This window comes from Belonocnema kinseyi, chromosome 3 (genome assembly GCF_010883055.1).
Source record: "Belonocnema kinseyi isolate 2016_QV_RU_SX_M_011 chromosome 3, B_treatae_v1, whole genome shotgun sequence".
NCBI classification, from domain to species: domain Eukaryota; kingdom Metazoa; phylum Arthropoda; class Insecta; order Hymenoptera; family Cynipidae; genus Belonocnema; species Belonocnema kinseyi.
In genome coordinates this window covers 29,871,733-29,885,802 of record NC_046659.1, presented here as the reverse complement: position 1 = coordinate 29,885,802, position 14,070 = coordinate 29,871,733, and the positions used below count along the sequence as shown (strand labels likewise).

Below are 14,070 nucleotides of genomic sequence, written 5' to 3'. Positions count from 1 at the left end.
ATATATCAATTAAATGAGTGTTTGGTATAACACTATTCGTGTGTCGTTTTTACCCCCTTAAAATCATTTTGGGCACGTAAGAAAAGATACGTATTGCTTGGTTTTTTGAGTACTACAACATAGTGCGAACAAAAAAATTGTAGGGGTACACCTACCTAGGGTTCCTTGTAAGTTGCCCGGGTAAAATTCGTTCCCCCCTTTGAAATGCGCTGGGACATTGCGCTGTCTTATTCTGACAATACTGGAGAACTTAAAGCGACATATATATCATTTTCGCGTATATATTGTTGTACAAGTCTGTAAAAAATCAGTTGATCAACTAATTTATATTAAAATGAATTATAGTATTGCATGATGATAAATATCTCACTTGAGATAATGTAATTATTGGAAATATATTTCTTCATGTATTTCTTTGTGGATTTATTAATGCGTTCTCAAATGAAATGATTTGTTTCTTTATGAATTTTCTACTGACTATTGCCGAATTATGAATCATCAAAAGATGAGACGATTTTTACTTCCGGTTTCTGCATTCTAAACAGTTGCACGCCTTCTTGTGTCACAGCCGATCCTGTTACGTCCACAAATTCGAGATTCAATTTACTTACAGCTAGATGATGAAGACTTCGATCTGTGACTTGAGGGTAATGTCTGAAACAATAATTATCATTCCAAAGTTTTAATATTAGAGTTGGAAAATTCTCAATAATTTAAAAACCGGGTAATATAACCGCGAATATCATGGCACTCGAGAATTGAAAGTTTTTTATGATCTTAAGTCGTTCTCTTCCGTAAATTATAAGATAAATGATATTAAACAAATAAATCTGCTTATTTCTTTCATAAATGTAAAACTGACTTTTTGTGCAATTGAAGTTCAATAGAAATTTCTAATATATACTGAGATTGAGAAAATAATTTTTTATATAAATTATGATTATATTGAGTAATAAATTATGAGACAATATTAATTTAGAAATCAATTAAAATAGGTCAAACATTACATTAATACAACAATTACGTACTGCCAATTCAAAAAAAGTATACTAACAATGAAACATTCTTTAATATTATAAAGCATGTAATGTAATACATGATATACGTCACATAGCTTGCCCAATCGAAAAAACGGACGTACATATGTATAAAAGGACGTAAAAAAGTACGTACTAAAGGAAGTACCAAAAAACGCACGAAAGGATCTTCCAAATTGGGATTCAAAATGACATCCATTTGTACTTTGTTTCTGACGTAACTTCCTAATTTAAGAAAAATTCTTAACAATTATTATTTTTTAGTTTAACGCAGTACAAATGTGTCTAATGAACACAGTTTGACCATTCAACAAATAAAATGATAGAATAGTTATTTTCCCCTAAAGAAAACACCATATTGGTATAGATTAAAAAATTTTATAAATGGGAAATGAAAAGTCAATACAGTTATGCAAAACAATATAAAACTTTTAAAAAAACTTAAATTTTATTAGAGAACCAGTAGGCTCGCACCACATATTTTCTTTAAATTCGTAGATAAGTTTTCATGGCCTATATACCATTCTATTAAACATCTAACTAAAAAAAATCTTTAAACAGTTTTCTTAAAGTTGGAAATAACGTAAGAAATCACGTACTTGGGACATCCCTCGGTACATACAGTATTACGTGGTAACTCCGAGGAGGGAAATGGGATTAGGACGCTAAGATGAAGGCCGAAGACAATGAGCGAGATCCGAGTTATAATAAAGAGTATTTATTGCCAACTTACAATATATAGTTGTCCTGATAAGGACCGCGGTCGAGCAGCTGGAAAAGTCGTCGACTGACGACGTTCCGTCGCCCGAGACTTCGGGGCTCGTCAAGGGGTTCCTGCTCATTTCGGATGCGGCCTAGCAACCCTTTCATGCAGGGATGTACCGAACTCTATTTTATAGCAACGGTTCTGTTACAACATCCTTTTGTACGTCTTTTGGTACTTCCTTTTGCATGTACTTTTGAACGTGCTTTTATAGGCATTTTGTACGTCCACTTAGAGACCGACTTGGAGTGGTAGCAGTGAGTTAGTAATGTGATCGAATGACTGTATTTAACGCATCATCGTTATCGTGGTTGGCGGAGAAGTAGCGCATTGTATTTGAGTCGGCGACCAAAAGTTCGATTCTCCGGGTTGCAGTCGATTTCCACTGGCGTTAACTCGATACGCACCCAACACCTGTAATGGTGTTTTGGGCTTTGACAAGGTCGGGCGTGGAAGGTTTCTACCTGATCGGCACAAGGTCCGATAGGTAGGGGTCGGTATCTGGGTACTGTATGATGTTCCCTACTTTTTTCTACAGTATTCCCTGACTTGGCAACTTTTTCGCCCCATGGGATCGAATAGCTGGCGTGTTGCGCGCACCTCCCTAGTCGCAGAATCCAGGAGTAGCTTATACTTTGCGCGAAACCTATGCAGTAGCTTATTTGATTGCAAGTGTGCATTGATTTTAAGGGATTTTTTGTGAAATAGCGGGTTTATTAAAAAAAAATTGGTTACCAGTTGATTATTTAAAGTATTGTCCATTGCAAGCCACTACTTTCTCCTATATTTCTGGCAGCATACAGATACCACGTCGGAAAAATGCCGCGTCTTTTGAAGCTATTCGCGAATCGACCCATTTTTTTGGCATCTTCATAAGAAGTGAACCGTTGCTCAGGCAGAGCATGAGTCGTGGATCGGAAGAGGTGGTAATAAGATGGTGCGATGTCTGGAGAATACGGCGGGTGGGACAGGACTCCCCATTTCAGCGTTTTTAAGTATGTTTTGACAGGTTTTGCATCATTGGATCGAGCATTGTCATACCGTGTCTCTGCTTTTTCCTTTAATACTCGGCTAAATCGCATGAGTCGTTTTCGACAAAGGTCGCCCGTGACGTTTTTGTTAGATTAGAGTGGCTCATAGTACACTACACCCTGCTTATCTCACCAAACACAGAGCATTAGCTTCGATCCTTGGATATTCGGTTTTGGTGTTAATGTTGATGGTTGGCTGGGCTTATCTCACGATTTCCTACTCTTAGGATTATCATAGCGAATTTACTTATCATCTAAGTCTTTTGGCTTCAGTTCGTACGGCACCTAACTTCCTTGCTTTTAGACCATTTTCATTGCATGTAAGCGTCTATAAAATGGTTGAATGATTGACTCCCAATGATTCTGCAAGCTCATATTCCATTTAAATCGGGTCTTCCCCGAGTCACATCTCCAATTCCTCATCCTTGATCTTTTATCGGATGGCCTGGACGTTCTTTATCCTCCGAGTCGAAATCGCCACTTTAAATCTTTTAAAACCAGTACTCACACGTTTTAATCGATGGAGTATAATTTTCAAAAGCAATCCATGACTTTCAGCAGCACTTTTCTTCAAATTTCAAAAGAAAAGTGACACTTCTCGCAAATGCTGTTTTCCTGGTACGTAAGCCAGCACCTAATAAGATTTTTAATCTTTTTAACTCCTTTCCAATTTTGATTTGTTCGACACAGTTTGGATTATCAATGGGTTACGATATTTCTGACTAACTTATAATGCACATGTATTGAAACTTTTTTAAACTCAGGTTAATGAAATAAAATTATAACGGCAAACTGTTCGACGAATAGAGCTTGAATGAATTTCATCTTTATACTTCATTGCTTTATGTTATTCTGCACGGACTTATCATTAGCCGCTGGTGACGGAGTAGGGCATGCCTTACTGGTACTGGTCGTTGATGTTAGAGTGAGGGTTTTTTTGGCTAACAAGTTCATTGAGTCAATATGGAAGATTAATTATTAATAATTTAATAATAATTTAATCAACAATGAGAGTCATTCGTCAAAAATTGGTAGCAGGTAGAAGGCAAACCAAACAACTTGTAAAAAAAATTCAAAAACAAAGAAGTTTGGTATTCACACGAAAACCCAGTCAAGGAGAAAAAAACTATTCCTGTAAATTTATTACAAATAAAATCGTTAGATTAAATTCTCACCGGTTTATTTGCTTACTAGTTCAAAAAAATAAAAACTCAAAAAATCATTTTTTCTAATATGTGTGAAAGAATCTCACTGGGCTTCTACACAAAAACGGCCCCAAAGCTACGTGAGATTTCTTATCAACTAATAGAAGGTACTCGGCTTAAGGGCATGCTCTTCGGTGACCACGTGACCAAACTAGTCCCCGGTTATGAGCATTTTTTTAAGTGTTCACTGTGTCCACACGGATTGAGATATCGTGTTTAAAATTTGACAGATTAAATAAGAGGCACTAAAGAACGTTTGTATACATCAACATGTTTATAATTTTAAAGAAAGTTTATCAATAAATTGATGAAATAGGATATTACCATTCGAGTTATAGCACTTTGCAGATAATGTTTGGTTTGATGCATTTCACATTTTTTGATTCGCGTATATTGAGCACTGACACAAATTTTGGGCTAAATCGTCTAAACCTTAAAAAAATTAATTAAAGCAATAAAGTTTGCAGATTCGATGCAAATAAAAAATTTAGCATCTGCACACACGTAATCTATCATTATTTTTGGAGTATTTTTAGCGATTCCTAGCGGAGAAAAAAAGGAACTTTGAACGTCGATAAAGTCGAGATCATGTAACTAAGTTCGTTCATGCAATTTTTGTGCAGAGAATGAAATTATTTTCATTTTTTTTTCTCCTCACTACGTCCACAAGGATTGAGATATCGTGTTCAGAATATAGGAAGTTATACAGAAAGCACTAAGGCACGTTTGTATACATCAAAATGTTTATAATTACGAAGAAAGTTTTCTAGTAAAATACTACAGGAATAGGAAACAAACTTTTAACGTCGATAAAGTAGATGCCTCGATTTAAAAAAATCGAGGAACATCTTAGACTGTGATACTCGAAAATCCGTCCAAGTCCCATCTTGAGAAATGTGCATCTTCAGAAAATAATTAAAATTTCCTAATGGTTATATATTCTTGTGGATTTTTTGTACTGGTGTGAAACAATTCTAAGAATGAAAATAAAATTTCGCCCGTGGGCGAAAGAGAAGGCGAGTCCGACGCTAAACCCCGCTGGTTGGTTCACTGTTAACAATACTTATCAGCTGATCGATTCAACGTCAAGAATTATGGAAGTTGGTTGGAAAACTCCGACGAATAAATTTTAGTACATTGCTGGTGTTGCTATGTTTCCAATTTGAAATTTCTCTTTTATTTTTAGGGCCAAAAAATCTCTAAAAATGCTAAAAAAATAATGATAGATTACGTGTGTGCAGATACTTCTTTGTTGATTTGCAACAAGTTTGCAAATTTTATTGCTTATATTAATTTTTTCCAAGCTTTAAACGATTTAGTATAAAATTGGTGTCAGTGTTCAATATAAGCGAATCAGAAAATCTAAAATGCATCAAACCAAAAATGATCTGCAAAGTGCTATAACTCGAATGGTAATATACTATTCCATTAATTTATAAATAAACTTTCTTTGAAATTACTAATATATTGATGTATACAAACGTTCTTTAGTGCTTTTTATTTAATCTGTCAAAGTGTAAAAACGATATCTCAATCCGTGTGGACACAGTGAACACCAACAAAAAAAGTTCATAACCAGGGACGATAGCCCGATAGCCGCCATATTGGATGAGCAATCGTTGATTATAAGAATTTCGTTATCGGAAAAATCGGGAAAAATTCACAGTATACTTCCTGGTAAAACCCTCATTAGAAAATTCAAAGTTTTCGCTATTGATGAGTACTCCAAAAACGCATATATTTTGACTTTTTTTAGATTTTGAAACAAGGGGGACGATACTTATTATTTTGTACAGTAGTTTTTTTGTACAATGATTATAATTTATAATTATAACTTATAGTTTACAATAATAAATATATTTATAATTCATCAATATTTTTAACGATAACACTGCCCTACATGAGTTTTGTTAAAAAGATGACACCTATTGTTTCCGAATGGATTTTTCGAGCTGAACACGAATCTGGATTCAAAAACTTCCCATCGTGACACGTTTTTGAGAAAATAGGGGTTTCAATCCCTAAAAACGGCATTTTTAGCGATTTTTGAACAATTTTAGAGCTGAACCATCAGGTGCTACAAACTTCGCTAATATCCGAAATTAAAGGCTGAAACAAGCCCTTTCAAGTAAGCCGTATGCCAAATTAATCGCATGCGCCCTTAGAGCAGGGGTGTATTTTTGTCTATGTTTGGAGGCAGAAAATGAAAAAAAAGACAGGATTTTAACACACTTACACCCACGCCCAGACATAATAAAAAATACAGTGCTTTTAAAGGTTATAATGGTCGCTGATTACGAATATCCAATTAGGTTATAAAAATTCAAAATGTCGGACCCAATATGCTGAACCATTTCTTCAAAATTTGATCGTAATCGCTTGAAACTGGTTACTCAGGGGATTTAAGGGTCGCTGATTACGAATATGCAGTTACAACTGCAGAATTATTAACCCTCTGTTTGTCAGCGTGCACCCCGTGGAGGCGATCAAAGTTACACTGTTTTTTTTTTAATTCATTGAACATCAAGGAAATTGCGCTTCTTAGATTTTCGTTTATAAATTTGTAACGAAGATTACGTTTTAAGGACCAGTAGTAATCTGCTAGCATGTTCGTATACCACCGTTCGTGATACCGTCTTTCTATTTCTTGAATATCACGATGGAACCTTTCCACTTTTTCTTGACTTACGCTTACAAGATTTACATTGGGAAATTAATTCAAATGATTGAAGAGGAAATGCACTTTCAAACTAATATTAAAACCTAACTTGCGAAAAGATTGAAGCATGGTGTTTACAAAAGTTTAAAAATTCGGACTCTTTGTCTTTCCCAAAAAACCATTAATGACATCTTTAAATCCGATCAAAGTTTTTTTTCTACTGGGGTCATGGTTTTGTCATATCCCTCATCCCTCATCAATTGCCAAGATATTTGAAACATTTCCCGTTTTTGTTAAGAGCTTTTACAACCTGCTTCATGAGCTCTAATTTAATATGGAGTGGAGGCATAAATACTTTTACTGGATCGATCAGACTAATGAATTGCCTTTTTTGAACCAGGTTCTAAATTCTTTCTCGGTTTCCAATTCTTCTTTATCCAATGTTAATTTCTTGTCCTGCTACCCCACTCGCATAAGAAACAAGGGTACTTAGTGAAACCAGATTGCTGACCCAGAAGTTGTCCTATAACTTATAGGTCCTATAACTTTTAGGTCACCACAAATGGACCATTGATGTTTATCATATTGTATAGAATGAAGCAAAATTTTTAATTTTTCATGTGTCTCCTTTAAGTGGACAGAATGAGCTAAGCGAAATTCTTCTGCATTATAATCTTTGAGCCCCAGAGTTTTCATGAACTTGAGGACATCAGTGCAATAGAGTAAGGTTTCGGTTTGTTCAAAAAATGAAAGAATCTCATTTTCACGATTCCTGTACCAAGAGAATGTAGTATTAGGAGCCAATAAATTATCTTCCTGCAGTTTAATTTGCTCTGCGACAAAGGCTTTGGGCTTATATCAACTAATGAAATATATTCATTATTATCAGAAGCATGACTTCCAAAATCTACTTCATTAATATTTTCATTTTCAAGATATCAAGAAATGAGTGATTCGATTTAAATTGATGGAGAAGGTAAGTCATGCTCAGCTTCAGGAGGAATCGGTTTTGTTACTGACGAAACTTCAGGATAATTTACTTTATTCTTATTTTCACTATTTAATCCGTAAATCTTCGTCACACAAAAGTAGCAATCCTCATGTATTTGAGGTTCCCTCCATAAAAAATACTATGTGGAACCCATTATTTATCTTGGTGTGCAATATCAAAAGAAAAATATTCTTTATAAACTTCTTTCACGTATTTACATATTTCATATTTTCCTTTATTTGTAAAATACTTGCCACAAACATAACAGAAGGGATCGGGATCATTAATACATACAAAAATTCGAGATACAATTCATAATAAGATATAGACAAAATTAAAGTTGATATAGTAGCAAACTGATAAAATAAAAGACGCAAACAAGAAACGATGATTTAGTTTCAGAGTAACAAGTAACTGTCGACGAGAAAACCGAGAAAACAAAACACGATCTAGGTGAAGAACAAGAAACGACTAATCCTGTCTGTGAAACTAACTCTATCCACAGCAGCGATTAGGATCATTAATGCAGATAAGACTTCGAGACATAATTCACAACAAGGCGGTGACTAAATTAAAGATATTTAGCAACAAATGAATGCCGAAGAGAAAACAAAAAGCGACGTATCTGAAGAAGAACAAGCGACTAACTCTATCTATTGATAGAAGTTGCATAGTTTTTTATTTCTTAATTACATTCACTTTGGCAGTCGTTTGATTACTTCGTAATCAGCTTTCCCAACATCCTTCGAGTAACAAAATTCACTAAATCCATTCAAAATTTAAAAAGTCGTCCGCCATATTATATCCGCCATTTTGAGTTTTTTTAATGTAACTGCATAATCGTAATCAGCGGCCCTTAAGACCTCCGAGTAACAAGTTTCAAGCGAATACGATCAAATTTTAAAAACATGGTCCGCCATATTGTATCCGCCATTTTGAATTTTTAAAAACTAACGGTATATTCGTAATCAGCGACCCTTGAAACCTTTAAAAGCACTGCACATCTTATTATGCCTGGGCGAGGGTGTAAGTATGTTAAAATCCTTTCCGTTTTCATTTTCTTCTTCCACCCATTAGACAAAAACACACCCCCCGCTCTAAGGACGAGAAATCCATTCGGAAATACTAGGTGCCATCTTATTAACAAAACTCATATAGGGCAGTGTGCTCGTTAAAAATATTTATGAATTCTTAATATATGTATTATTACAAACCATGAATTATAATTAAAACTATAAATTAAAATCATTATAAATCATAATTATTATTTATAATTGTATTATTAAATTGATTATAATTATAAGCAATGAAATAATGTATGTACAAAATAATAAGTACCGTCCACCTTGTTTAAAAATCTAAAAAGTAGTCAGGATATATGCGTCTTTGGAGGACTCATCAACAGTGAAAATCTCGAATTTTCTAATGGAGGTTATAAATAAAAAAATTGAGTTCAAACATTTTTGAAATTTTTGTCATTGAATATACTATATTATTGTTAACAGATTGTATGCTTTGTCGTTTGAACTTAATCGTCACTTAATGAAGAACTGGGATAAACAAAATCTGAATTTCGTTGCACTTTCTGCCCTTTGTAGTAAAAAATATTGCGAATTACGCAAACAGCAACTTGATTTCCGGATATTTTTTCTAGAACAACTAAATTCAGGGAAAAACTAAGTATCGTGGAATCAATTTTTTACTTGTTAAAGTAAAATCATTATTCTTCTACGTTCAGAAATCTATTGAACATTATTAAAAAACATTAAGTACAGCAAAATGTTGCAATTGTCCGTGTTTCCAAATGTTCAATTGAGTGAACCTTTTTAAGTGGGTTGTGCCATTTAAGCCGCTAAGACCATTTGAATATTGGCAGTAATAACATTTTGCATATGAATCGATACAATTTATTAGTATACATGGATCACCTCTTATGGCGAAGTTGTTGGAATAATGCAAACATACCAAAAACATTTCACTACAAAAAAACTTCTCCGCTTGTCACGATCTGAAGAAAATGGATTGTGTGGCACAGAATACGACAAAACCAGCTTATTTGTAGATGTTGAAGTTGTTGGTTCTAGAATAAATAAAAATATACAAATTGAAAAATTCGGTTGTTAAATACACCAGAGCCGCGTTTTAGTCACCCGCGGTTTAGTCATTCCTACAACTTCGGGCCCCAAACAGTTTCTCAGGACGGCAGGATGAGAGCGGCTGTATAAAATATGTACCTAATGTTTAAAAACTTTGCCCTTGTGATTTATTTATAGTAATTACAAAAGATAAACATATAGAAAATTATTTTCTGAATAAAATTGGGGAAATTGTAAAATTCACCTTCCTTCCTTCTTTAGTTTCAGTAATTATCAATACTTTTATATTAAATTTATGCAACCTTAAAATTTGGAATCTTGTTCCATTACATAGTCCTTATCAGTTTGATCCATTCCTTTATTTCTTGCATAATCTATACTATAATATGTTACTTCTTTTGATTTGATTTAATTTTATATTTAGATTTTTTATTTATAAATGTCTTAATTATGACATGCGAGTATTGCACAATTTGATCAATCATCCTGTTCATTTATAAGAGAACCCTAATTTTTGGGTACATATATCATAAGTTTTTCAATTACCAGCAAACGGAAAAATGTCAATATTACAGGAATCTCTCAAGTTCTATCAACGATTTCTAAGGCTTTTTTTATTATCATAAATTATAAGATCACATTACCAATAATCAATATAAGTTAAATCTAAACGTCGCCTAAATGTTCTGACTTTTCATTCCTCCAGGTAGTAAAATTGATACAATACCCGTCCATACCATGGACACAACTTTTTTTCAGGTTTCCAAAAAATGGTAAATTAAAGTTTTATAAATAAAGGTTTTCCCCGTACCGCCTGGACCGCCAGTCAAAAATATTTGATTATCATTTGTAATGATAGTATCAAAAATAAGTTTTTGATCTTTATTTAATTGACTTATTAATTGAATACTCATTTCCTTATTTTCTTCAATAAGTCACTTTTTCTCTTCTTCTCATAATATTATTTAAATATTTTTAGAAATAGGCAAACCAAAATCGAAAAATGACATACTTTCTAATTTTAAAACTTCATTGATTTCATTTAAGTGAAGGGGCAGTATCAGCAATGTAAACCCAAGCCGAAATCTGTTTTAACTCTTTAGGCATCATGACGTTAAACCCTTCCTCGAAAATATTAAAAATTTGAACATCATTTTCTATGAGTTCCATAAAAATATCTGAATTTTGAAATAAATCGTATGTTACATTTTCGTGTGCTCTTAAATCATAAAAACTTCCTGCACCTTTTATACAATTTAAAATTAATTAAAAATGAAATCGTTCTACATCTTTTGGACTAACACTGTTTATTCTACCAAAAGACTTCGAGAAACCTCTACTTTCAATCCAAATTTTTGTAAGATGAATTAAAATAATAAATTTTTGGGATATTTGAATAATTAATGTTTCATAGCGCCTCTATTGAAAAATCGAGTTTCGATATCTGTAGAGCGGGTTGAAATGCGGTGTTTATATCCCTAGGGTTGAAACATTTTGTCTTAGTTTCGTTACGTGTAGAGCGGATTTAAATCTCTAGGGTTGAAACATTTTGTTTCAACTCTAGGGTACACAGGTAAGAAGGTAAAAAGGTAGGGTCTACAGGTACTTGAACTCGAACTTACAATAGATTTGCTATGAAAAATAATATGCATTACTAGGAATGTAAAACAACGATTGCAAGTCATGTGAATGCAGCCCTCGCTTCGCTCAAGCAGAAAACTTCACATTCGTTGCAATCGCTGTGTTTCATCCCTTGTAATGCAACATACTATTCTTAGCCATCTCATCTATTTTGTTTAATTCAAACCAAGCAGTTGAAGTTGTATTATTATTTTTAAATAGTGCTTCATGCTCTTTATTTCCATCAAAAATTACAGTTGTTGAATTTTCATGTGATCTGATAAAAGAATAATTTAATCATATCTTCCAGATAAAAGCAATTCATCTATTCGCCATTAATCTTCCACAGGACTGACATATCCCGAGTTTTCATATGTTTGTGTTTCTGATGAATCTCTTTTATTAATTTCTTTTAATACTACAAATGCCCGATCATGTCCTTTATGTAAATATTTATAAATATATTTGGTACTCATGATTAATGCACGATTGTTTGATGTTAGTAGGTGTCGACCAGATAAAAAATTCAAATAATAGATCTTAAATTGTCGGTATACTGGTCCAAAAAATCTCTTTGTTAATAGATATTTTGCCCTTCGGCGGAAGGCCTCTTCAGTGACATACAACTATGTACATAGCCATGTAATAATTCGATGGGGATAGTCCTTGTTAACTTTATGGAGTGAACCATGTCAAGTCAATGAAATAAAAACTTTTTGCTTATGATATAATTGTCAAATTAGTAAAAGTTAAAATGGCTAACAAATAAGAAGTTGAAAATATATGTTGGCTTCCATGTTAGTCTTATAATATTATTGTTAATATAACATTCTTATACGGCCAACATGGAAGCCAACATATCTTTTTAACTTCTTATTTTTTAGCTATTTTAACTTTGACTAATTTGACAATTATATTATAAGCAAACAGTTTTTATTTCACTGACTTGACATGGTTCACTCCATAAGGTTAACAAGGACTACCTCCATCAAATTATTACATGTCTATGTACATAGTTGTATTTCACTGAAGAGGACCTCCGTCGAAGGGCGAAACGTCTATTAATAAAGAGATTTTTTGGACCAGTATATCGACAATTTAAGATCTATTATTAATGCACAATATTCAACATTGACATGGCATCTATATTTTAAAAATAATATTGGATTATAAGGAACAACCAGAGAATTATCTACATTTACACATTTTTAATCAAATTTTGTATTATACACGTAACCTTCATCTTTATTATTTCTACGCCTATGTTTTGGAATTTTTTTTAATGTTGTATAATTACAAAAATGTTTTGGAAACTTTTTTATAAATATATTTTTTTCTTTATTATAACATGCGGAATGTTCTAAATATGACCCAAAGTATCACCAAAAATGTCTCCACTTATAATATTGGACAGTTAAAACGTAATTTAGCTTTAAATAATCATACTGCAATATTTGGCATATCATTACATGTAGTGCCTAGCAGAAAATGTTCAAAATTTCTTTTCATTTCTGGCCAATTTTGATTACATTTTACTGTTACAAATAATTCAGGTCTACCTACTTCACGATTTACAGTCATTGGCGTCCTGATCATTTTGATGCATGTTTCTTGGATTACCTATGTAAGTGGAAGGTAGTACAAGCATATTAAACGTTCTTTATTATTGAAATTACTTGATCTATTTAAAGCAGTACATGGAACCTGATACATTAATCCTTAATAACACTCTATTCTTAATTTGTTTTGATTGTATGACATAAAATTTAATCGCGTACTCTCAATTATTACAAAAGCTCGGATTACATATTGCTGCGTTAAACGCCCACAATATAAAATTGGATTAAATCTATTAGTAAATCGATAAGCTAAACGATGAGAATAATACTGCAAAGAAATTAATCTTTTATCACCCTCGGGATTTTGTTTATAATCTGGTCTCCAACCGAGATCTCCGCCAGGAAACATAATAGGCAGAGTCATTGGATCTAAATGGAATAATAATTTATTAAAACAAATAAAAGAATTGGAATCAACTGGAGGATTTCTAGGGTAAATTTGAAAGTCAAAAATAGAAGGAACTACTCTGTTGTTTGGTACTATCAATGCCACATATTCTGCAATTTTTGGTTCATTATAAATTTTTTAGTTAAATTTAATATTACGAAAAAAGATTATATTCGGCGGCAGTTTCATCTTTTGTCAATTGATATTAATCTATTTATTTTATAGTAATATATAATCATCGTACATATAAATTTGTCCCAAATAAGGTGTATCTGCCTTTTTTACAAAGATAGTATTTGGCGTAGTGTGGCAGACCTGACCTTGAATTTTTAAATTATAAATTCCTTTTTTGAAAAATGATTAAGTATATTCGCAATAAAACTTGCAAAGGAAAATCTACTATTATAATAGCGAATTAAATCTTTCAACTTTTTACCAAATAAAAGATTCTTTAAATTTGTATTATACTTTTTTAAAAGAAGAATGTGCATTTTCCCATGATGACAACAACTTTTATATGAAAAGTCTACCGACCAAAATATCCGAAATATTCTGTCTTCTTCCTACTAGGCAGTCTGATAAGTCCCTGAAAAATGAAACACGGAGACGTTTTTTTGGCCAAAGTCGGTTTTATTTTTCAACATACTCTCCTTTTAGGTCG

General features: G+C 32.8%; 1 protein-coding gene across 6 annotated transcripts in view; it reads right to left on the bottom strand.

Annotated features, from left to right (window-relative positions):
• Nucleotides 1–14,070, bottom strand: part of LOC117168706 — a 172,461-nt gene that overhangs the window by 65,418 nt on the left and 92,973 nt on the right. For 2 of the 6 annotated variants that reach the window (XM_033354405.1, XM_033354404.1), the window contains one exon: nucleotides 356–654. The exons of 2 other annotated variants lie outside the window; for them this stretch is intronic. In XM_033354405.1, coding sequence (XP_033210296.1) covers nucleotides 489–654 — 166 coding nt within the window. In that variant the 3' untranslated portion in view covers nucleotides 356–488. Of the gene's footprint in view, nucleotides 1–355; nucleotides 655–9,577; nucleotides 9,767–14,070 lie in introns of those variants that run through there. 2 more of the 6 variants (XR_004466543.1, XM_033354407.1) reach the window with 2 other exon arrangements.